This window comes from Saccopteryx leptura, chromosome 5 (assembly GCF_036850995.1).
Source record: "Saccopteryx leptura isolate mSacLep1 chromosome 5, mSacLep1_pri_phased_curated, whole genome shotgun sequence".
In the NCBI taxonomy this organism is placed as follows: Eukaryota; Metazoa; Chordata; class Mammalia; order Chiroptera; family Emballonuridae; genus Saccopteryx; species Saccopteryx leptura.
The window spans coordinates 80902252-80928023 of NC_089507.1; the positions used below are offsets into that span (position 1 = coordinate 80902252).

At 36.0% G+C, this 25772-nt stretch overlaps 1 protein-coding gene across 5 annotated transcripts in view; it reads left to right on the forward strand.

The window, feature by feature from the left end:
• RAP1GDS1 (Rap1 GTPase-GDP dissociation stimulator 1) overlaps nucleotides 1-25772 on the forward strand; it is a 153123-nt gene that overhangs the window by 117432 nt on the left and 9919 nt on the right. For 4 of the 5 annotated variants that reach the window (XM_066387293.1, XM_066387296.1, XM_066387294.1 and 1 more), the window contains 8 exons: nucleotides 419-544; nucleotides 12009-12152; nucleotides 12609-12740; nucleotides 14133-14267; nucleotides 15112-15237; nucleotides 16332-16471; nucleotides 18008-18134; nucleotides 21897-22025. In XM_066387293.1, the coding sequence (XP_066243390.1) occupies nucleotides 419-544; nucleotides 12009-12152; nucleotides 12609-12740; nucleotides 14133-14267; nucleotides 15112-15237; nucleotides 16332-16471; nucleotides 18008-18134; nucleotides 21897-22025 (1059 nt within the window). The remainder of the gene's footprint in view (nucleotides 1-418; nucleotides 545-12008; nucleotides 12153-12608; nucleotides 12741-14132; nucleotides 14268-15111; nucleotides 15238-16331; nucleotides 16472-18007; nucleotides 18135-21896; nucleotides 22026-25772) is intronic. The other variant, XM_066387295.1, reaches the window with a different exon arrangement.

Genomic DNA, 25772 nt, shown 5'->3' on the forward strand with positions numbered 1-25772 from the left:
GTGGCCTTTAATAGTAGGATGTCAGGATCTGTGCAAAAGCATGCCACTTTAGTGATATAAAGATAAGTCACCTTTAATTCAGCCATGTAAAGTTCAGTCTGTTCTGAGTAATTTTTTTTTTTTACTAAAAGCGTTGAAACTGAATTTAAAACTTAGTTATTTTATTGTTGCTATGGTTACCTATATGTAATGCTACTGAACATTTTTTATAGCCTTGAATATAATTGGGTAGGAACATTTTCTTTAAAGCTTTAGACACTTTTTTTCTTTTCAGGGGCATCAAAAATGGATTTGATTGTTCCTGTATTTGAAGAATGTTTATCAATAATGATATAAAATGACCAAGTATTGAAAGTAATAGGAAACAATTTTTGGGTTTAATTTTGTTTGCTTACCCTAAATTTTCCTCTTTTTACAGAGTCCAGTAAAGAACAGTTTGCCGGTACAAATATTGCTGAAGAGTTGGTAAAACTCTTCAAGAAACAAATAGAACATGATAAGAGGGAAATGATTTTTGAAGTTCTTGCACCATTGGCAGAAAATGGTAAGAAAATAAATGCACCTCTTGATTGTTTTATCATGTAGGCCTTTCTATTTTTTCTAAAATTTAATTGCTAGCTATTTGTTATATTAATGATATAAATTTTATTTTGGATATCTCTAACTTCAGCTACATTATCTACTTCATAACTGTATATAAATTGACCAAAGCTACTGTTCAAGTCTCTTTGACTTTAAAATCTTGGCAAAGATGGTTTGGTAGCTTACACATTCTTAGGTTAATCTAGAAAAAGGCAGCTGAGAAGCTGAACTCATCCACTTATGTACTCTTGCAGAGCAAAGGGGATAAAAATTGGAGTTCCAGGCCAGCCAACAGTATGAGTACTGGTACACTACTCCTATGCATGGGCAAAAAAAAAAAAACTTAAGGGATACACCCTAGAAATGAGGGTGAACCAGAGTAAATAAACCATCCCATATAAATAATTTTTCAAATACAGTGTCTATCTAGCACATAATCAAAGAGGACCAGACATATGAGGAAACAAGACATTGTAAGCAAGAACCAGCACTAAGAACAGGCAACAGCAGCATATCTCCAGATACTGGAATTATTAGACATTGACTCAAAACAGGTATGCTTATTATGTTTAAAAAGTTAAAAGCAAGCTTGAAAAATTTAGAAGGAAACTGAAAACTAAAAAGTGACATGGCAGATTTGAAAAAAACAATTGGGAATTTCTATATTGAAAAATACAATCCAAAATAAGAACCTAATAGATGGTCTTAATGGCAGATTAAATGTAGTTGAATTAGAGAACCAGTGAACTGGAAGATAGATTGAAAGGAAATCCAGAAAGAAAAGAACCAATATACATAAAACAGAATAAGAAGTACAAAGGTTAAAATGAGCAGTTCTCATATAAAGTTTTGGGAGTCCCCTAAAGGGTTGAAGGAGGATGGAGAGTAGAGGATATATACTGCTTACAAAAATTAGGGGATATTTCAAAATGAATATATGAAGCAATAAAAAAAAGCATTTGATTTTTTTATTAAACAAGAACGTCAGCCTGACCTGGCGGTGGTGCAGTGGATAGATCGTCGAACTGGGATGCAGAAGGACCCAGGTTCGAGATCCCGAGGTCTCCAGCTTGAGTGCGGGCTCATCTGGTTTGAGCAAAGCTCACCAGCGTGGACCCAAGGTCGCTGGCTCAAGCAGGGGGTCACTCAGTCTGCTGTAGCCCGGGTGGTCAAGGCACATATGAGAAATCAATCAGTGAACAACTAAGGAACCGCAATGAAGAATTGATGTTTCTCATCTCTCTCCCTTCCTGTCTGTCTGCCCCTATCTGTCCCTCTCTCTGTCTCTGCCAAAAAAAAAAAAAAAAAGGTCAGAAAAGCAAACAAGTCAAAGAAAGTTTTGATTATGCAAATGAGATGCCAAACCAACTTTTATTTCATTGGTGAAAATGCACTATACAAAAGGCTGAAAGTACTGGAGTATCTGCACATTCCCTGATCCCCTAATTTTTGTGAGCAATGTATTTAAACAAATTTGGGTAGAGAATTTACCAGAAATTACGAAAGATATCAAGATTCAAAAAGCCAAATGCATATAAAACAAAATAAAACGAAATGTACATCTAAACACATCATATTGAAATTGTAGAAAACCAAAGACAAAAGTCTTAAAGTAGCCAGGAAAAAAATAGCTTACTTAAAGGGCAACAGTTCACTTGACAGCTAACTTATCTGCAGCAACAGCGAAAGCCAGGTGACAGTGAAGCAACGTGTATGCACTGAGAGAAAATAATGCCAACCTGGAATTCTACACTCAGTGAAATACCCTTCAAAACTGAAGGCAAAATAAAGTTGTTCTCAGATGAAAAGCTGAGAAAGCCCTCAATCAATTTACCATCACTAAAGGAAATTATAACTGGTGTTTGTCAGCAGAAGGAAAGTGTTTCTAGGTTCTAGATGCACAGAAAAATAAAGGCAAAAAACTAGTAAATATGTAAATTTCATGAACATTGAACATACAAAATAATTTTATTTTGAATATATAAAATATATCTTGAATATATAAAATAATAATTTATGATGAAGTTTAAAGTACATATGTATATAATTTAATATATACCACAAAATGAATATATAAATCTTGGAGGAGGTGAAAGGTGCTTAAGATTCCCAAGACCCTTATATTATATGGAAGAAAATACTGTTAGACTCGATTATTCAAAAATTTTAACTTTTAAGGTGACTACTAAAATAATTTTAAAAACCACATATAACTATTAAACTAATGGAAGGATTTATGGCAGTTGTTTTAAAAGTGCCCCTTCCATCCAGCTCTGGCCAGATAGCTCAGTTGGTTAGAGCATCATCCTGAAGTTGAGAGGTTGCTGGTTCGATCCCCAGTCAAGGCACATATAGGAAATGATGTTCCCGTCTCTTTCCTGCTTTCTCCCTTCCCCTCTCTAAAATCAATAAAATATTTGAGTTACTAAATAGCTAGCTAGCTAGCTAGATAGATACCCCTTCCATCCAAAATAATAGAAGAGAAGAGAGAAAAAGGAACTTGGAACAGAGGATACAAATAGAGCATAAATATACTAGATTTAAGAAAATGTTTCAATAATTATTCACGTAGCCTAAATGCTTTTGTTAAAAATCCAGTTGTTGTCCTGGCTGGTTGGCTCAGTGGTGGAGCATCGGCCGGGCGTGTGGAAGTCCCAGGTTTGATTCCTGACCAGAGCACACAGGAGAAGCGCCCATCTGCTTCTACACCCTTCCCCCTCTCCTTTCTTTCTGTCTCTTCGCCTCCCGCAGCCAAGGCTCCATTGGAGCAAAAGTTGACCCGGGCGCTGAGGACGGCTCCATGGCCTCTGCCTCCGTTGCTGAAATGGCTCCGGTTGCAGTGGAGCAATGCCCCAAATGGGCAGAGCATCACCCCTGGGTGGGTATGCCAGGTGGATCCCATTCCAGCGCGTGTGGGAGTCTGTCTGCCTCCCCACTTCTCACTTTGGAAAAATACAAATAAAAAAAATCCAGTTGTCAACTAAGTTTTAAAAAACTATACTTTTTAAACAAGCAACAGTTTTTAAATATAAGGAGTTTTAAATGGTTGAAAATAAAAGGACTGAAAAAAATGTACCATTTAAACATAAAGAAGGCTGAGGTAGTTATATTAATAACCAATAAAAAAATAACCAATAAAATTGACTTTAAGATTTAAAAACTTGCTAGAGATAAAGAAGTTGACTTCATAGTGGTGCAAGTTCCAATTCATCTGGAAGCTCTAACAATTATACATATGAAGCAAAAGTATTCAGAACTCTAGGAAGAAATACACAAATACATAAATATTATGGAAGCTTTTAATACTTTCAGTAATTTCTAGAACAAACTGATTAAAAAAAACAATAAGGATATAGAATATATGAACAACATGGATAAGAAAATTAACTTAATGGACATATTTTAGAACTCTATATCCAGCTGCAGAGCCCTTTCTTTTAAGTACACATAAAACATTTAAAAATATATACAGCCTGACCAGGCGGTGGCGCAGTGGATAGAGCGTCGGACTGGGATGCGGAGGACCCAGGTTCAAGACCCCGGGTTTGCCAGCTTGAGAACAGGCTCATCTGGCTTGAGCAAAAAGCTCACTAGCATGGACCCAAGGTCACTTGGCTCGAGCGGGGGGTTACTCAGTCTGCTGAAGGCCCGCGGTCATGGCACATATGAGAAAGCAATCAATGAACAACTATGGTGTCACAACGAAAAACTGATGATTGATGCTTCTCATCTCTGTTCCTGTCTGTCTGTCCCTATCTATCCCTCTATCTGACTCTCTCTCTGTCCCTGTAAAAAAAGTAAACACACACACACACACACACACACACACACACACACACACACACACACACACAGACATGGAAAAAGTTTCAGCAAATTCAAAGGATTGCAACCTTACCAAGTATGTTCTCTGACTTAAGTGAATTGTCTAATAATGAGATAACCAGGAAATCCTGTATGTTCAGATTTTTAAAAGTATGCTGCCAATATCTCAGAGGTCAAAGAAGAAACATGATGGAAAATAGGAAATGTTCTAATTATGAAAATGGAAATACTGTTTCAAATCTTATCTAATATAGGTAAAACTGTACTTAGGGGGGATTTTTTTTTGTTTTAAATGAATATATTAGAAAAGTAAAAGCAATGAGCTTAGTATTCATCTCAGAAATTTATGGAAAAGAAAACAAATGAAGCCAGAGAACATAGAGAGAGGAAAATCTATAGAGCTGAAATTAGTAAAATAGAAAATACATAATGAATCTAGTAGTATATTTAAAATTGATCCTCATAACGAATTGGACTTATTCTGAACGTGCGGAAATAGTTTAACATTCAAAGTACAATTTTTCAAGACAGTTCAAAGCTCAGGCAGCCATAACTTAGAGCAGAAATATTCTCTTTCAAAATATGTCTACATGAACCTCTTCTGTATATAATCAGTGTACGTGATCTGTGCAACACATTAAAACTTGGAGAGTTTACACTCAAAAATATTCAAAATGCAATTAATATATTCTGTTGCATTAAACTTATTAAAACGAAGAAATTATATGATCTTTTTAGATTCAGAAAAGCATTTGATACAATAAACTATGCATTTATGATTTTTTGATTTTTTTAGCGAGAGAGAGACAGACAGTAAGGGAGAGAGATGAGAAGTATCAGCTTGTAGTTGTGGCACTTTAGTTCTCATATGTGTCTTGATCAGGGGCCTCCAGCCAAACCAGTGACCCCTTGCTCAAGCCAGTGAACCTTGGGCTCAAACTGGCAACCCTGCACTCAAGCCGTTGAGCCTGAGCTCCAACCCTGGAGTTTCGAACCTGAGACCTCAGTGTCCCAGGTCAATGCTTTTGTTCACTGCACCACCACCACTCAGGTGCATTCATGATTTTTAAAAACTTGTAAAGCAGCACTAGTACAGAATGAAAAGGATATATACAGAAGCCTACAGAAACATAATGGTGAAACAAAATGCATTTCCTTTGAGATTGGGAGATTACATGATCATTTAGACAGAACTGGGGAATGGGTTAAGGAAGTCATCATACACTTGAAGAGGAATATAAGGATAACAAAAATTAAGTCAGTTTAAATAAAAAAGGATCATCCATACTTCTGTTCATTATTGTATGAACTAGTGCAATAGAGTAAGAAAGAAAAGATATGGGAAAAAATAAAATATTTATAGATGATATGATTATGTATGCCAAAAATCCAAAAGAATACAGATCAGTTTTTTTTCTCTAATATCTAGCATCTTTATTAACTTTTATTATAATTAAAGATTTCTTATGGATTGTTTTGAATTTATATATCATCTGCAAACAATTCAAATTCTCTCTCTACCTTTCCAATTTATATACTTTTTCTTTTTCTTATTTTATTGCACTTGTTTAGACCTCCGGTATAATAGAATACTGTAGAAGTAATGATAATACACTACTTTATTTCTTAATTCTTTTCCTCAATTATTTTTTCTTTGATCTTTAATAATGGCAGGGTAGCTTGTATCAAACAAAACCTACCTGCTGATGACAATTATAGATCATAGACAAAATGTTAAAATAACTGTATAATGTCCTTAGAGGGTAACCAAAAGCAGTAGGAAATTAGGGGTATATAAACCTTGGAAGAGCAGAAGTAAACTCTATGAGATGCACGTTTAACCAGCTTTTCCCCTAAAGGTACTTCCCAGATTGTCTAGAGGGGTCCCCAAACTTTTTACACAGGGGGCCAGTTCACTGTCCCTCAGACTGTTGGAAGGCCGGACTATAAAAAAACTATGAACAAATCCCTATGCACACTGCACATATCTTATTTTAAAATAAAAAAACAAAATGGGAACAAATACAATATTTAAAATAAAGAACAAGTAAATTTAAATCAACAAACTGACCAGTATTTCAATGGGAACTATGGGCCTGCTTTTGGCTAATGAGATGGTCAATGTCCAGTTTCATATTTGTCACTGCTAGCCGTAACCCAGATCAGTTTTTAAAAATTTATCAAAATTAGATTGCTTGCCTGGTGGCGCAGTGGATAAAGCGTCAACCTGGAAACGCTGAGGTTGCCGGTTCAAAACCCTGGGCTTGCCTGGTCAAGGCACATATGGGAATTGATGCTTCCTGCTCCTCCCCCCTTCTCTCTCTCTCTCTCTCCCCTCTCTATAATGAATAAATAAAAAAAATAAATAAATAAAAAATAAATTAGATGGCTTGCCAAAACAAAATCCAGACCAAAAAGTCAAAACACTATATTACTGTATATCAGCACAAAGAAAAAAATGTATTTTAAAAAAATTTGCTTGCCATTGTATAAAATATCAAATATTTTAAGAATGCACTAATAAATGATGTTTAAGATCTCTGTAGAAAATAATCAAGAAAAATTAGAGAAGATCTAAATAAATGGAGACCTGTATCACTTTCATAGATTGGACATTTCAATGCTCTAATGATGCTGTATCTCCCCATCTTGAGCTGAAGACTTAATGAAGTTCTAATCAAAATCCCAAAGACCGGGAATAGCCACGACACTGTGAAAGAGAACAAGGTTGCAGAAATGTCTTACTGCATAATAATAATTAAACATTTATTGTGATAAAACTATAGTAGTTAAAGGACAGTGTGGCAGTAATGCAGGGATGGAGAAGAACCAGTAGAACATGATAGCCCAGAAACAGCTACATTAAGAGATATTTTATTAGGGGGTAAAAAGAAGTTGCTGTAAAACAATATGGAAAGTATAGTTATTTTAGTAAACAATGCTAGAAATATGAAAAAAAATAAAATTGGAGACACACATATATGCCCCCCACCTCATACTACCGTATATTAAAAAAATTAATTTCAGATAGGTTTTGTCCTAAATGAAAGTTGTTTATCTTAAAATATAAGGTAGGAGAGTATCATCATGGCCTCGAAATACAGCAAGTTTTCTTCGGTCACAAAGAACTCTAACCATAAAGGAAGAATCTGATCAATTTGCTCATTTTAGAAGTAAAATATTCCATTACTCAAGATACCATTAAGAGTTAAAAGGAAGCCCTGGCTGGTTGGCTCAGTGGTAGAGCGTCGGCCTGGCGTGCAGAAGTCCCAGGTTCGATTCCCAGCCAGGGCACATAGGAGAAGCACCCATCTGCTTCTCCACCCCTCCCCCTCTCCTTCCTCTCTGTCTCTCTCTTCCTGTCCCGCAGCCAAGGCTCCATTGGAGCAAAGTTGGCCCGGGTGCTGAGGATGGCTCCATGGCCTCTGCCCCAGGCGCTAGAGTGGCTCTTGTCGCAACAGAGTGATGCCTCAGATGGGTAGAGCATCGCCCCCTGGTGGGCATGCCTGGTGGATCCCGGTCGGGCACATGCGGGAGTCTGTCTGACTGCTTCCCCGTTTCCAGCTTCAGAAAAATATAAAAAAAAACCCAAAAAACAAAAAAAAAGAGTTAAAAGGAAGACAGTGGGTGAGAGAAGACATTTACAACACATACACACATACACATAACCAAGAGAAGGCTTATGTGTAAAATATATGAAAATTTACACACGTCATTACAAAAAATGTAGAAAACCAGTGGGAAAAATGTGTAAAAGATTTGAGTAAGCACTTGACAAAAGATGAAATCCAAATGGCTAATAAACATGTAAAAATATCCTCAATTCATTAATAAACAAGGAATGCAAAATAAAAACTATTTACCGACTAGCAGATCTGATAATACCTAGCAATAAAGCTGTGTAGCAGTGGAGACTCGTCCAGTGCTGGTGGGATGTAAATTGGTGCACTTTAGAAAGCAGTATCTACTGAATGGGAGATATGCATTCCTCTCTTAGGAAATATACCCAGAAATATATGCACCAGGAACCATTACAGGAATGTTCATAGCATTATTCATAATGATGAAAATGGTAACTCATTCATTAACAGTAGCATTAATAAATCATGGTGTATTTACAAAATGGAAAGATACATAGTTAAGAAAAGCAATGAAGACATCTAAATCCAATTGTTTAGATGAATTCTAAACATATGAACAGGAAGAAAACTAACTGAAAAATATGTATTGTAAGATTTTGTATATAAAGTTAAAAACAAGGTAAAATTAAATTGTAGATTTTTTGTTTGTTTGTATTTTTCTGAAGTTGGAAACGGGGAAGCAGTCAGACAGACTCCCACATGCGCCCGACCGGGATCCACCCAGCACGTCCACCAGGGGGCGATGCTCTGCCCATCTGGGGTGTCGCTCTGTTGCAACCAGAGCCATTCTAGCGCCTGAGGCAGAGGCCACAGAGCCATCCTCAGCACCCGGGCCAACTTTGCTCCAATGGAGCCTTGGCTGTGGGAGGGGAAGAGAGAGACTGAGAGGAAGGAGAGGGGGAGGGGTGGAGAAGCAGATGGGCGCTTCTCCTGTGTGCCCTGGCCGGAAATCGAACCCGGGACTCCCGCACTCCAGGCCGACGCTCTACCACTGAGCCAATCGGCCAGGGCCTTAAATTGTAGATTTTAAGAGTGATTATTTGGTGAAAACAGTAAAGGAAAGTATTGGAGTGATTACCATAAAAGTCAGGGAAGTGATTTGAGAGAGACAGGGAGGGATTTGTGATAGGAAAATGCAGTTCACAGAAGGGCTTCCTGCCTTGTTGGCAATTAATTTTTTTTTAATTTTTCCATTGATGAGAGAGAAAGGGGGGAGGGAAGGAAAGAGAGAAAAAGAATCATCAACTCATTGTTCCAGTTAGTTGTTCCACTTAGTTGTATTTTCATTGAATTGCTTCTCATATGTGCCCTGACCGGGGATCGAACCCGTGGCCTCCGTGCACTGGAACAGTGCTTTATTCACTGAGCCACCTAGCCAGGGCTGATAGTGAATTTCTTTAGGTGGCAGTTACATGGTTATTGGCTTATTAATTATTAAATGCATATTTTATATACTTTCTGCATTTAGGGAATTTTTTTTCTGATAGAAGAGATTTTAAAATACAGATATATATATATATATATATATATATATAGATAGATAGATATATATATATATGCAGGAGGGGAATATATATACACACACATATACGCGCAAAGGCTAGGGATAAAGGTAAATGCCCTTGGGCAGAAAAATACTGACAGGTGTGTGCTGGACTCTGTGGTAGCAGAATGCCTTGCTAGTCCTCCTTAATAAGGTTATTTAAGTCTCCCACACACATACGTGATTACAGTCAAACTGTGAGAGGAGCTGTGAACTTTAATCTTGACACATTTCTAATTTCTTAAATGCCTTAGACCTTATTCTTTAGGGAGAAATTTGGTTTTTATCTCATTTGGTAGTTTGGCCAAATGAAATTTTTATTGTGATCTTCAGTCAATATTTATGCCAGAGAATTACCTGTAATCAGCCTTGCAGTATTTTGAATTAACATTTTTATTTCTTGTTTCTCCTCCACCACCTTCACTCCTCTTTTATAATTGTGCAGTAGATTGAATGATAGTTTTGAAAACCTGTTTCTAGACTATCCTTAGCATATCACCTTTGGTTTTCCTTATATGCAAAGGAAAGTGATTCCAACATTTAAATTGGGATTTTGTATAAGTCAGGGTTTCTTAGTATTTTTAAGGCTTTTTCATCACGGCTTTCAGTTCTAGTTACAGCACATTTCTAGCCCTAGCATTCCGTAACCAAGGAAACGCCCTACTTTCAGCATGACCCAGTACAAATGTACCTTCTAAAAAAATATTACAGGTTGAATATGCTGTGTATTCTGAGATGATATTCTAAGATTAGTGGTCCTGGTAGTAACAAAAAACAAAACAAAAATAAACAGTAACACATTAAAATTGATTATCTGAAGTATAAAACAGTATTTTTTTTCTCTGAAATAAACTGAAACTACTATTGCTGTAGATATGTGAATGAGAGCTTAAGGAAGGCAATAAGATAAAATCCAACTGAAAAATAAAGCTTAAGTTTAAAAACATCTTAATATTTAAGAAATTTTTAAATACTAACATCTTTAATATATTTGCTGTATAGCAAATGTATTTCTAAGTGGTATTAGGTAGACCCAAAGCATTTAGGTAGGCCAGGTTAGATTAAATACAAAGATGAGTGAGGTATATATATTCAATAGTAGCTGTTCTAATGGAAGGGACAGATATGGATGTGAATATAAAATCTTCAGTGATATTAGTTCTATAATGCAAAAATGTTTAATAAATTATAGGGTGGTACAAACAAAATTGATTTGATATGGGAGAATTTGCTATGAAGATAATTTTTAAAAATATAATTGGGATGTAAATTCTCTCTCTCAGATTTCTTATTTTATTGGTTATCCATCAGAAAGTTTGAAAGTTATTTTTTCCTTTTACCTTACATTATGGAAGTTTTAAAATATATTCAGATGTAGAGAATATAGTATAATGAACCACCACATAGTCATTACCCAAGAAAGTTTCAAATTAATGAAACCTGAAGCTTTATTATTATTATTATTTTTTTTTTGACAGAGACAGAGAGTCCAAGAGAGGGATATATAGGGACAGACAGACAGGCAGGAAGGGAGAGAGATGAGAAGTATCAATTCTTTGTTGCAGCACCTTAGTTGTTCAGTGATTGCTTTTTCATATGTGCCTTGACCAGGCGGCTACCACACAGTGAGTGACCCCTTGCTTAAGCCAATGACATTGGACTCAAGCCAGAAACCTTGGGTTTTAAGCCAGCGACCTTTGGGCTCAAGCCAGTGGCCATGGGGTCATGTCTATGATCCCGCATTCAAGCCAGTGACCCCTTGCTCAAGCTGATGAGCCCGCACTCAAGCCTGTGACCTCAGGGTTTTGAACCTGGGTCCTCCGCATCCCAGTCTGACGCTCTATCCACTGCACCATCACCTGGACAGGCTGCAGCTTTTTTTAAAAACATGACTTTCACAATTCAGAAAGTTACAGATTTGTTAACTACCCTAGAAAGAGACCATTTATACAAATATGAATCCAAATATACTTGTGATATAGTTTAAAATTTACCAGTAGCTCTTTACTTTTAAATAACTTTGTCCTCAAACTCCATTAATGAATATATTTTAACTTTATGTAACAGGTATGTGTGTTTTATTTTAAACAATGTGGGATATCTTATGGTATTGACTTTTAAACATGAACTCAGTGTCTAGAATAACAGTGAAGTGATACTACTTACCGTTAGAGCTGAAATTCAGTTTGTTTAGGTGCTGGCAGACACTGAAAGGTAACATCATTTGAAACAGAAAAGCAATGCTTTTCTGTATTTAGGCTGCACTGAGACACTTTTTGAAACTGAAATCTTCCATGGTGTGTTATCTATATAATATACATTGTCTTGGTTTCTTGTAATTCCTCATAATGGATTGCTTGTCCCAGGACTCCTGTTTATTCTCAAGTTTTGGTTATTTTGTTCACATTATTCTTTAGATGCTATTAAACTACAGCTGGTTGAAGCAGGCTTGGTAGAATGTCTGCTAGAGATTGTTCAGCAGAAAGTGGATAGTGACAAAGAGGATGATATTGCTGAGCTCAAAACTGCTTCCGATCTAATGGTTTTATTACTTCTTGGAGGTGAGTTGTCATTTACCAACCAAAAACATGGTTATCAGATTCTTAAAAATGTATTGTCTCTTTTGTAAACACTCTATTGAGCATTTTCTCATTTTCCTAGTCTGGGTGATAAGATGATTTTGAAATCTTAAACATTCGGAGAGGGCTAGAGATAATAAACCTGGGAAAGAGGAGTCTTCACTATCTTTCATTCTTTAAAGAGCTGTCATATAGAAGAGACTGCTATGACACCAAGGGACTATCAGCCAGATGGGTACTTGGGACTTAGGCTAGAAAAAATCTAAATTCTCTTGTCCATTTGCCACTAAAAGTTTATTAGAAAAAGTCATTACTTTTTCCCTTATAAATGATACGGTTTTTGAAGTTTGTAGTTTCCCAGTTGGATTTTCACTTAGAAATGTGGATTTGTTACTCGTAATTATTTTCCTCTTTTCTGTTTGTTTCATTTATCTCCAGATGAATCTATGCAGAAATTATTTGAAGGAGGAAAAGGTAATGTTTTTCAAAGGGTGCTGTCCTGGATTCCATCAAATAACCACCAGCTACAGCTTGCTGGAGCATTGGCAATTGCAAATTTTGCCAGAAATGGTAAGCATATTTTTTTAATCAGATGGTCTGTATTTTTTAATTTTCTTTGACATTACATATACTAAAACTGAACAGTTTTGAATTGTGTGTAGTATGTATGTATACTGCTACCTTAATTTTTCAGAGACCTGGAATATTCATAGTGACTTTCCTAACAAATTTCATGTTTTATGCAATTCAGCTAAGTTCTAGCAGTTTAAAGATCATGGATGGTGATCAGGAAGTCCTTTGAGTACTGTGCACTTCAGAGGTTGATAAACTTGAGTCTCATTCTAATAAACATCTGATTTGGAAGGATATTCTCTCTTGCCTGGTGATTTTATTTTGGATTTAATGATCTGAGTTTTCATTGTAGGGTTATCATGCCTCGATTTATACTTTTATACCTCCAAAACTTAAGTGGGGCTAATACTCTGGTTTAAAGTAGAATATTTGGCCTGACCTGTGGTGGCACAGTGGATAAAGCATCGACCTGGAAATGCTGAGGTCGCCGGTTCAAAACCCTGGGCTTGCCTGGTCAAGGCACATATGGGAGTTGATGCTTCCAGCTCCTCCCCCTCTTCTCTCTCTCTCTCTCTCTCTCTCTCTCTCTCCTCTTTCTCTCTCTGTCTCTCCCTCTCCTCTCTAAAAAAAAAAAAAAAAAAAAAAAAAAAATGAATAAATAAAATCTTAAAAAAAATAAAAAAATAAAGTAGAATATTTACTTTAGCTTAGTATTTCAGAGGCAGCAGACCTCCACGTTTACTTTAGAAGTCTGGCACTCCTGCTGTTAGTCTCGATGCTCACACTGTGTCTCAGAAATATGGGTTACTTTTGTGTTTAGTTTGATTTTATTGTACTATGAACTGTTGTTCTATTATGATGGATGACATACTTACTCCATTTTCACTCTATTCTTTTGGGGAACCATCACTACTTAATGATGTAATTAAGAATGGAAAAATATTGATAATTATTGAATTAAATGTAGGGTAAATGGTGGTTCATTTTAATACTGTTTTTTAAATGTTTCAAAAATTCTATCATTGAAAAATAAGTATCAGCCATGATAACAAAATGTAGAATACTGTCTCTGTAACATTGGCAGAACTCAGGCATACTTCTCTACTGCTAGATATTTTAAGCATGTGGTTTCTACTTATTCATCTTCTGACATATTATCAGTTTAAGCTAGAGAGTTTTCTTATTTTTAAAATTTAGTCTATTTTAAGAATCTTCATAATTGGACTTCTCGCACATTAAAAAAAAATAGAAATCTAATGGAAGGGTTAGAATTCATTCTATTTTCCTATGGTTCCATTTTCACCTATATAACTAAGGGTGGGCATTAGTATTACAAAATACTTATAGATGTTTGTGCAGAGGAATAAAAAAATGCTTTATTTTGTTCAGATGGCAATTGTATCCATATGGTCGACAATGGAATCGTAGAAAAACTGATGGACTTACTGGACAGACACGTAGAAGACGGCAATGTCACAGTGCAGCACGCAGCCCTGAGTGCTCTCAGAAACCTGGCCATTCCAGGTAAGGCTGCAGAATGGAAAGCAAGTGTGTAAGAAATAAAATCTGTTGTTTGTAAGATATTTACTTGATGTGATTTGTAGACCTTCCTTGACCAAGAAAAAATGTCTTCAAATTGTTTACATTTTTTTAACTGAGAAATGGAGATAAATTAGTTTTCTGAAACTGCAAGCATAATCTTTGCCTTTTTAAGGTAATTCAAATAATTCTATTACCTTTTGTGAACTCAGGATTTTCATTGTATTATATAGTTAAGCTTTTTAAATCACTTTCAGTTTAGGTAAAATGATGGCATCAATTAAAAGAGTCCCCTAAATGTGTCCTTTTGGATTAAAGGCTTTTGAGCCATGAAATCACATTATTGTGGGAAATAATACTACAGAAGGTGATTTAAACTATTCTTTTATTCTACTTTCTAAAAATAAATTTCTGCTTAGGTGAAATAGTATAACAATATGAAGATATAATCTGTATAAGATTAGTTTGGTTCATATACCAGATAATGTTGTTTATTGATATCTATACATCCATATGAACACCGCTGGGTCAAGAACAGAGCTAAAAAGAAATGTAGTCAAGTTGAGGAATAATTGTGGTTTTCATGAATAAGAAGGCAACATTATCAAATTTCCTTTACATATTATTTAAGTGTTTGAAGGTTACTTTTGATTTTGTATGTTATGATCCTATAGACAAAAAGGATAAGTTTTTTTTTAAATAGAAAAACATGAAACATGGGGCCTTAAAGATAATAAGACTCTCAATAACTGTGTGCTGAAATGAATTATTATCGTTAAGAATGCTAACACCATTTTAACCATAGTCTCTTTTTTTTCTCTTTCTCTAGTTATAAATAAAGCAAAGATGTTATCAGCTGGGGTCACAGAGACAGTTTTGAAATTCCTTAAATCTGAAATGCCCCCGGTTCAGTTCAAACTTCTGGGAACATTAAGAATGTTAATAGATGCACAAGGTAAAAGAAATGCTTCCCCATGGTGCACTTTCTGGGATCATGGTCTCAGTGTGCCTCTGGTTGAAAAAGAACTTGTTTTTAGTTTTGAGAATTACATAATTATAAAAATTAATAGCAAATAAAGACAAAAAGAGACTGGTTTTAGAACCTATTCATTAATTCCCATCCTTGTTATAATTGACTTTGTTCTGTTGTCTTGTTTTGTTTTTGTGACAGAAAGCAAGACAGACAGTGACAGAGACACAGGAAGGGAGAGAGATGAGAGAAGCATAAATTCTTTGTTGCAACACCTTAGTTCATTGATTGCTTTCTCATATGTGCCTTGACTGGGGGCTCCAGCAGAGCAAGGGACCCTTTGCTCAAGCCAGCAACCTTGGGCTCAAGCCAACAACCTTTGAGCTCAAGCCAGTGACCATGGGATCATGTCTGTGATTCCACGCTCAAGCCGGCGTCCTCGGGATCTTGAACCCGGGCCCTCTACATCCCAGTCCGACATTCTATCCACTGCGTCACCACCTGGTCAGGCTATAATTGACTTGAAATGGGAACTATATTGCATCCCTCTATATATTCTTAGTTTTAGGTTGATTTATTAACAGTTCCTCATAGTTTTTGTTTTAGCATTCCATACCCATTTTTACCTTGTCTTCAGACACATCAGTCAATTTTGAAAAAAATTAGTTTTGCACACAGGGAGATCATTTTTCTGTGTACAGAAACAGCAATGAAAACCACTCCTTGGAATGAATTGTATTTATTTCTAAATTCTAAAAGCCTTTCTATTTATTGATTCCTTAGAGTCCTTCTACAAACCCTTTGTTAATAGTTTGATAGAGTACTAACATACTACTAGGCTGACCTGAAGGAATATGAAATTGCTTATTTTTGTATTTTGTATGAAAGTCCACAACTTTATATAGGAAACACCAAATAGTCCGTCAGATATGAAGTACTGTATTTGCAGTTCTTGTTCTAATAAAATCATGTCATGTCTCTTAAGCATGTAATTTTCTTGCACTCTTACATCCTTACCAGTTATTTCAGCTGATTGCCTGTCAGATTCATTCCTTTGTGGTCTGCCTTCTTTCCTATAGCAGAAGCTGCTGAACAGCTGGGAAAGAATGTGAAATTAGTGGAGCGCTTGGTGGAATGGTGTGAAGCCAAAGATCACGCTGGTGTCATGGGAGAGTCAAACAGATTGCTTTCCGCCCTCATACGACACAGTAAATCAAAAGTAAGTTCCAGAGAAAACCATTAACTAAAAACATTTGAGTGGCCTTTTTGGAAAACCAGTATCATGGATTCTACATTAATCAAAAATTCTGAAAGAAGTAATTGAAGACTGAGCTTTTTTTTTGTTTGTTTCTATTCTTTTCTGTAATAAGAGTAAGAATTTGGAATCCAACAGAAATGAGTTCAGACTTTATAGGCGCTATATACTAAATCAAGTGTCTTCACATCTTAATATCTAGCTAATAAGATTTTCTGTGAACATAAAAAGTAATACCTGTTGGCTACCCAGGACAATGTCCAGTGTTTAGTTGTTGCTCCATTCAGGGTAGCTATTAGTATTATTAATTCTTTTTGTCATATGACACAAGTACAATGCTTCATTTATCTTTTATCGCTCACCCTATCAAGCAAAGCACCTCTATAGAGTAGCTATTCAATAAGCACTTATTGAAGTAGGAGGAGAGAGGACAGGCATTTTAAATGGAATATTCTAGAAAAGTGAGATGGAAACAGAATCTATGCTTAGACTTAAGAGGAGGCTGTTTCTGCTATACAAATTTCCTTCAAAACAACTGCCACCAAGTAGCCAGTATGTCAAGAGGCTTTCTTTTAACTCTACAAGACTTTAAAAGATATATTTTTGCTTTCTAAAAGAGGTTGATGAAAAAAGACTTATTAGATGCAGGAACACAGCTACCATAAAAACTCAGTACTTGGACTCTATTGATTTAGAATGTTTGATGACTAAACAAGTTTGGTCTCAAAGCAAACATACTGTCTATAAATAGCTTTCTTAAAAATTTACATAGACAGAAGCATAATGGAAACCCGTTTTTCTAATATTTTAGCCAATTAATTCAAAAAATACTTCTAATTACAATTAGTTTTGTGCCATTGAAGCTAACTTGGACAGGCTGCTTCTTTATCTAACCTTTGTTGTATATTCCTGTATGTGCTCTTCCTGTAATAACTGTAGTGAGATACAACATTATAGATGAAGTCACTGAAGTGCAGAGAGGGTCAGTAATTTTTGCTCACAGTGTTGGTGACAGGAGTTATTCACTCCCTTTATATGTAATCCAGTTTCATCAGATCCAACAAAGGATAAAGCTACCAAACAAATACTTTACCAGGAGAATCTGAAAAGCAATACTTGATGCTATAATAAAATTTTGAAGGGAAAAAAAAAACATTTTTGTTATTATCACAAGTTTAATTCTCTTTTGTTGATCCTGTGGTAAGTTAACATTTGGGTCAATGGTCCTTGTATTTCTTTGACTTTGGTATCTTCTGGGACTTTCTGTTTCTTGATATGAACTGCAGTGGTCTTTTTCACTTAGGTAATTTGAGTTATCTTTTGATAGACTTATTTAATGCTAAAAGCTTCTTCTGTACAGAAAAAAATTATGAAATGTAATGATTCATACAGGACACTGTCAGAAAACCATTCAACTTAACAGTGAATTGAATGATTATAATGTAGCTTTTTTATGTTTAAATTTAAAGTTTGTAATTATGTGATATTTATTTATTGTAGGATGTAATTAAAACCATTGTACAGAGCGGTGGCATCAAACATTTAGTTACCATGGCAACTAGTGAACATGTAATAATGCAGAATGAAGCCCTTGTTGCTTTGGCACTAATAGCAGCTTTAGAATTGGGTAAGTACCGTAGTGACAAACTTACTTTCTCCTATTTTTATCTTGGATGAAAGGAAGCACAGAAGTGGAATAGAAGTTAGACAGAACCTTGACTAGAAGCCAGTGTGTGTCTATACCTATTATACCTATGTATGAGTCTATGGAGAATCATACTCTACAGATTCTTACAGCTGCTGTCCCTTTTGGTTGTGCTTTTTGGTAACATCTTTAGGGCAATGCTTTAAGGTTAGTTTGACTTAAATGTTATCTCAAATTATAAGCACTTAGGGAATACAGAAACATTTTCAGGAGGCCTCAGATAAATGAAACAATTTTTAGAATGCAACTGCTGGTTACAATTTGCTACTTTTCCAGTGATCCAGATCTTCTCTTCCATCTCTACTACTAAATTCTCTTTCTAACCATCTATCACTGTGGTTTCTGTTGTTTTGCCTTCATTTTAAATTCTCACCTTTTGTGTCATTCTTCTGTGTATTTTGCATTCACAATTCTTCAAAAACAGAGTTTCAATGATTCAGTCAGTCGACACTATCTCATAGGCAGCTAGCTTATGGGTAGCTACCTTTGTCTTAAGAACCAATCTCTGATGTAGTTATCTGGGCAACAATCAGTGTCACATGGCCTGTGGTTAAGGCCTGAGGCTGCCTTACACAAAGGAGGACTATACTTAATGTCCTCCAGTTCAAAGCATTTTGGGTGAATACTGTTAACTGATCACCTGAATTTCCACTGGTGACTTCTGTCCATAATCCTCACTCTGGAGGAAGTGGACCCATCAACCCCTAGCCCAGGAAGGAGAAGCCAAAGATAAACATACCTTCCTCCAGTGTCAGATTTACTCAGATTTGAGGTAGGAGAAATTTGAATTTTTGTCCTCATAAAGGATTGGGAATTTTTAAACAATATATAATTTTTTTTGAAATCATATGTATAAGTAGGATGTAAATATTTTTTAATTTTAAGGATAAAAGAAGAGGTTTCAAGACAATGTATGCTTACTCTGAGTGATGTTTGTTTATAGCTAGGGAGGCTGTGAAGGTCAATTTGAGTTCTGGCCTAACCTATGATTCCCACACGGTGTGAGTAAGTTATGAGAGTCACTTGAAGTCCAGATCCTTTAAAGGGTGGAAGCTGTGAAGGAGGGCTGGGAGTTGGTCAGAACATCAATTACCAAACGGTGTTCATAGCATAATTTTAAATGGCTTGAAATAATGTAGCACTTTCAGCATATCCTTGATTCCAAGCCTGGGGTGAATCTGGTTTTGTGCCGTATCTCCCAAACAGGCTATAATTTTGTCAGCTTCCTGATAGCTGAGTATTTGCCTGCATCTGGTTACCTTTCCATAGAACTATATAAAATGGCAATAATACCTTTTTTTTATTATTATTGCCTAGTGTTTCCTAGGCTCCTCAAGCTTAAGGTATAAAAATAAACCTCCGCTATCTTTATAATGCACAATACACTTTGAAACCATATTTTTCAGTCTTATTCCCTTATAGGCCATTTGATATTAAGGAGTTATTACTATAAATTTTTTTGCATAACTTTTAAGAGTCCTTATCTTTTTTCTTAATAGATAATTATAGATTCACATACAGTTTCAAAAAATATTGCAGAGAGATACCTCGTATATTGTGTCCAATTTTTCCCAGTGGTAACATTTCGCAAAACTATAAATAGTATAATATTTCAAACTGATATTATTTACCTATTTTATTTAGATTTCCCAGTTTTACTTATACTCATTAGTATGTATGTTTAGTTCTATGTAGTTTTTTTACATGTGTAGGTTTGTGTATCTACCATCACAGTCCAGATACGGACTAGTTCTCACACCACAGTGATCCCTCCGTTTATAACTGCATTCACCCACCTCTTGCCCCTACCTCCATGCTATTCCTAATCCCTGGAAATCACCCATCTGTCCTTCCTTTCTAAATGTTTTTAGTTTTTTACTGTTATGTAAATAGATTCAATAGTATGTGATCTTTTAGAATTGGCTTCCTTAGCTCAGCATACTTGCTTAAAGAGTCATCAGGTTTGTCTTGTGTCTTGGTAGTTTTTTATTGCTGAATAGTAGTCCGTGGTATGTACATACCGCAATTTGTTTAACCATGCACCTGTTGAAGGACATCTGGCTGATTCCAGTTTGAGTCTTTTAAAAATAAGGTTGCAGTGAACATTCACATATAGGTTTTTATGTGAACATAAATTTTAATGTCTCTGGATAAATACCTTGGAATGCATTGCTGGGTTATATGGTAACTGCATGTTTAATTCTTAAAGAAACTGGCAAACTGTCTTTCAGAGAGGCTGTGGAATTTTACATCCCACTACCATGGTCTAATGATTAGTTTTCTCTGCATCCTCACTGACATTTGGCATTGTCACTATGTTTTCATTTTAGTCTTTCTCATAGAGAGAGATATCTCATTGTGGTCTTAATATACATTTTTTTAATTGTAATGATGCTGAACATCTTTCCATATGTTTATTTTCCATTTTATGTATATATTCTTTAGTTAAAATGCCAGTTTGTCTTTTTTGCTCATTGTCTAACTTTTTAATTATTAAGTTTTGAGATTTCTTTATATTTTTTTTTAAGTTTTATAGTTTTTGCCTATGACTAATTGCCAGCAACATTTGTTGAGGAGGCTACCTTTCCTCCATTGGATTTTGAACCTTTATCACAGATCAATTAAGCATATTTGTGTGGGTCTATCTTGGTGGTTCTATATTCAGTTCCTATGATCTATATATCTGTCAGCCAATAATACCATACTGTCTTGATAACTAAGCTTGTCATATAGTGAACCTTAGTATCAGGTAGGAGAATTCCTCCCATTTTGTTCTTTTTTTTTTTTTTTTCAGAGACAGAGAGAAGGATAGATAGGGATAGACAGACAGGAACGGAGAGAGATGAGAAGCATCAATCATTAGTTTTTCATTGCACATTGCGACACCTTAATTATTCATTGATTGCTTTCTCATATGTGCCTTGACCGTGGGCCTTCAGCATACCGAGTGACCCCTTGTTCGAGCCAGCAACCTTGGGACCCTGGGTTCAAGTTGATGAGCTTTTGCTCAAACCAGATGAGCCCACGCTCAAGCTGGCAACCTGGGTCCTCGGCATCCCAGTCCGACGCTCTATCCACTGCGCCACCACCTAGTCAGGCCATTTTGTTCTTTTTAATCAAGATTGTTTGCCTCTTCTATGGCCTGTGGCTTTTCATATAAATTTTAGTATAAGCTCATCTATATACTTTATAGAAAATACTGCTCTTATTTTGATAGGAATTAACATTCTTTATCTCTTAAAGATAAGTACTGAGGTACATGTGGAGGAAATTGTGTGATTTGTAGGATTTGCTCCAAAACAATTGGGGATGTGTGAGAGTAGGTAGATGAAACCAGAGATTGGTCATGATAATTTATGAAGATGTTAGTACATAGTGTATCATTGCTATACCATCTTTTCTGCTTTGTATATGTTTAACGAAAGGTTTTAAATTGCTCCATATTAAAAGAAATGTTTTAATTTAAATTTTAGCTTAAACTCCTGAAATATTTGCTAAAATTTAGCTCTCAACCTTTTTTTAATGAGGTCTGAATATCATGTCTAGGTCATTATTATTTATCATTCCCTTTTGGAAGGTTTCACATGGTCAGGTTCTAGAAAGGGAAGCAGTGTTTACTCAGATCATACTGGGTTTATACACAGTAGATGTTATAACTGCTTCTTTAATTATTTCATATTCTAGGCACTGCTGAGAAAGACCTAGAAAGCGCTAAACTTGTACAGATTTTACACAAACTGCTAGCAGATGAGAGAAGTGCTCCTGAAATCAAATATAATTCCATGGTCCTGATCTGTGCTCTCATGGGATCCGGTAAGTATTTCTTCTGATTTCTGTCCATCAGCATAGGTATGACATTATTAAATATAGAATAATAGTAAGGTGGCTTTGAGTTTAAAAAGCAATAGAAATTTGTTTATGGAGATTATAGAATTACTTTATTTTTTGACAGAGTCAGAGAGAGGGACAGATAGGGACAGACAGACAGATAGGAAGGCAGAGAGATGAGAAGCATCAATTCTTCGCTGCGCACCTTAGTTGTTCACTGATTGTTTTCTCATATGTGCTTGACTGGGGGCTACAGCAGATCAAGTGACCCCTTGCTCAAGCCAGCGACCTTGGGCTCCAAGCAAGAGACCTTTGGGCTCAAACTAGCGACCATGGGGTCTGGGGTCACGTTTATGATCCCATGCTCAAGCCAGCGACCCCGCACTCAAGCTGGTGAGCCCGTGCTCAAGCTGGCGACCTTGGGGTTTTGAACCTGGGTCTTCGTGTCCCAGTTTGATGCTCTGTCTACTGCGCCACTGCCTGGTCAGGCTAGGATTACTTTTACATTGAAAATATTTCCAAAAGATTCTTACTATAATCAAAAATATCATATAGCAAATATAGGCAAAATCAATATTAAAAATTAATACCAATACGTTTCATCAACTTTTATTTATATTAAAGAACAAGTTCTGATTTTGTATGCCATGATACTAGCTAAGGAATTTGTTTAAGAAATCATGGGCGTGTCTTGGTATACGTTCCATGGACAATTGAAAAGAATGTGTATTCTGCTGTTACTAGATGGAGTGTTCTTTACATGTCATATCCATTTGGTTGATAGTGGTGATGCGTTTTCTGTATTCTTGCTGATCTTCTGACTATTCAGTAATTGTTGAGAAAGAGGTATGAAGTTTTCACCTATATTGGTGGATTTATCCACTTTTCCTTTCAGTTCTGTCATTTTTTGCTTCACACATTTTGTAGCTCTGTTGCTGGTAGGTACATACAACTTTTAGGATCTCTGTATCCGGGTAGATTGACCTTTCTACCATGTGCAATGTTCCTCTCTGTCTCTGATCATTTTCTTTGTTGAAGTCTCCTTTATCTAATTTAAAACAACTACTCCTACCTTCTTTTGAATAACTAACACCATCTTCCCACCCTTTTAGTTTCAGTCTGCAGTATCACTATATACTGGAAGTATAGTATGGACTGCATATTGTTGGGTCTTTTCTTTTTATAATTGGTTACATATTTGCTATAAATGTCTTAGAAGTTTTCATTTTACATAGTAAATTTCTCCCAAGTAGGAATTCCTAAATTTGGAGGTTTTCATCTTAATTATAATAGAGACATTAACATCTTTATTTTAGTTAGGTTTAATCATTCTCATTTTAGTTATTTTTTTATTGACTTTTTTTGGGGGGAGGAGGGTGGGAAAAGAGTGAGAAGCATCAACTTGTGTTGTGGTTCCTTCACTATAATTGTTCATTGATAGCTTCTCATAAATGTCCTGACCAGTGTCTCAGGCTGAGCCAGTGACCCCTTGTTCAAGGTAGCAACCTTAGGATCATGTTGATGACCCCGTGATCAAGCTGGTAATCTCAGGGTTTCAAACCTGCGTCCTCTCAGCATTCTAGATCGATGCTGTATCCACAGAGCCACCACTGATCAGACAGGTCATTTATATTTTGTTTTGTTTTTATTTAAGTATAGTTGATATACAGTATTATATTAGTTATAGTAGTTTCAGGTTATTTATGTTAGTTGTGTTTTTACTTAAGTATAGTTGGCATACAATATTATGTTAGTTATGTTAGTTCCAATATTTTTTAGTTATAATATTTTATACAATATTATATAAATATATAGTAATCAGACATTTTTATACCTTATAATGCAATAATCTGTCACTGTGTAAACTTACCACACTATTACTGATTATATTCTCCTTCACCTTTTTCACAAACCCATCTCTTTGTGGTTAACTCTGTTTCCTCCCTCCCTCCCTCCCTTTTCTCCCTCCCTTCTCTTCCTCCCTTTCTCCCTCCCTCCCTCCCTCCTTTCCTTCCCTTCCTCTTTTCCTCCCTCCCTTCTTCCCTCCCTCCCTCTCTTTTCTCCCTCTCTCCCTCCCTTCCTTTTCTCCCTCCCTCCCTCAGACAAAGGAAGGAAGAGAGATGAGAAGCATCAACTCATAGTTGCATCGCTTCAGTTGTTCATTGATTGCTTTCTTATATATGCCTTGCCTGGGGGACTCCAGCTGAGCCTGTGACTCTTTGTTCAAGCCAGTGACCATGGGGTCATGTGCGATCCCATGCTCAAGCTGGTGACCTCAGGGTTTCAAACCTGACTCCTCAGCATCTCAGGTTGATTCTTTATGCACTGCGCCACCACCTGGTCAAGCTGTCTCTGTTTTTATAACTCTATTTTTGTTCTGTTTTGGTTTTTTTAGATTCCACTTATAAGTGAAATTTTATAGTATTTGTCTTTTTGTGTCTGACTTATTTCACTAAGTGTAATTTTATCTAGGTCACTTATGATGTCACAAATGGTAAGATGTCATTTATTTTTATTGCCATATAATATTTCATTTCATATAAATACCACATCATCATCATTCATTTATCAGTGAACACCTAGATTGCTTCCATATTTTAGCTATTGTAAATAATACTGCAGTAAACGTAGCGATGCACTTTTGTAAATCATTTTTTTTCAGTTACAGTTGACATGCAATATTATATTAGTTTCAGGTATACACCCCAGTAATTAGTCATTATATAACATAGCTGAGTGGTCATCCCAATAAATCTCATACCCATTGGAGACTGTACATAGTTATTAGGATACCATTAACTGTATTTCTTATGCTGTACTTTACATCCTCATGGCTGTTCTGTAACAACCAGTTCAGACTTGGTCCCTTCGCCTTTTTCACACACACCCCAAACCTCCCCCTCTGGCCACCAGCAAGATGTCCTCTGTATCTGTGAGGCTGTTTCTTTTCTGCTTGTTCATTTATTTTTGTTTTGTTTTAGATTCAACTGTTGATAGATTTATTGCCGTTTTATTGTTCCTAGTTTTGATCCTTTTTTCTTCTTGAAGAAGACCCTTTAACATTTCATATAATACTGGGTTGGTAGTGATGAACTCCTTTAGATTTTTCTTGTCTAGGAAGCTCTTTATATGTCCTTCGATTCTGAATGAGAGCCTCGCTGGGTAGAGTAATATTGGCTGTGGATCTTTCCTCTCATCACTCTGAATATTTTGTGCCACTCCCTCTGGCCTGCAGAGTTTCTGTTGAGAAGTCAGCTGACAGTCTTATGGTTCTCCCCTGTAGAACTCTTTTTCTCTTGCTGCTTTTAAAATTCTCTCTTTGTCTTTAACCTTTGGCATTTTAATTATTATGTGTCTTGGTGTGAGCCTCTCTGTGCTTTCTAGATTTTTATTTCTGTTTCTTTCACCGGGTTAGGGAAGTTTTCTGTCATTTTTTCAAACAGGTTTTCAGTGTCCTGTTCTCTCTCTTCTTCTGGCACCCTCATTATGCAAATGTGGGTACATTTGAAGTTGTCCCAGAGGCTCCTTTTTTTAATGCTTTTTTCCTTTTGTTGTTCTGATTGGGTAGTTCTTGCTTCCTTATATTCCAAATCACTGTTTTTGATTCTTGGCTTCATCTACTCTACTGTTGATTCTCTGTAAAATATTTTTCATTTCAGTTAGTGTATCCTTCATTTCTTACTGGTTCTTTTTTATGGTGTTGAAGTTCTAAGTTTATCTACTCTTCCCCTA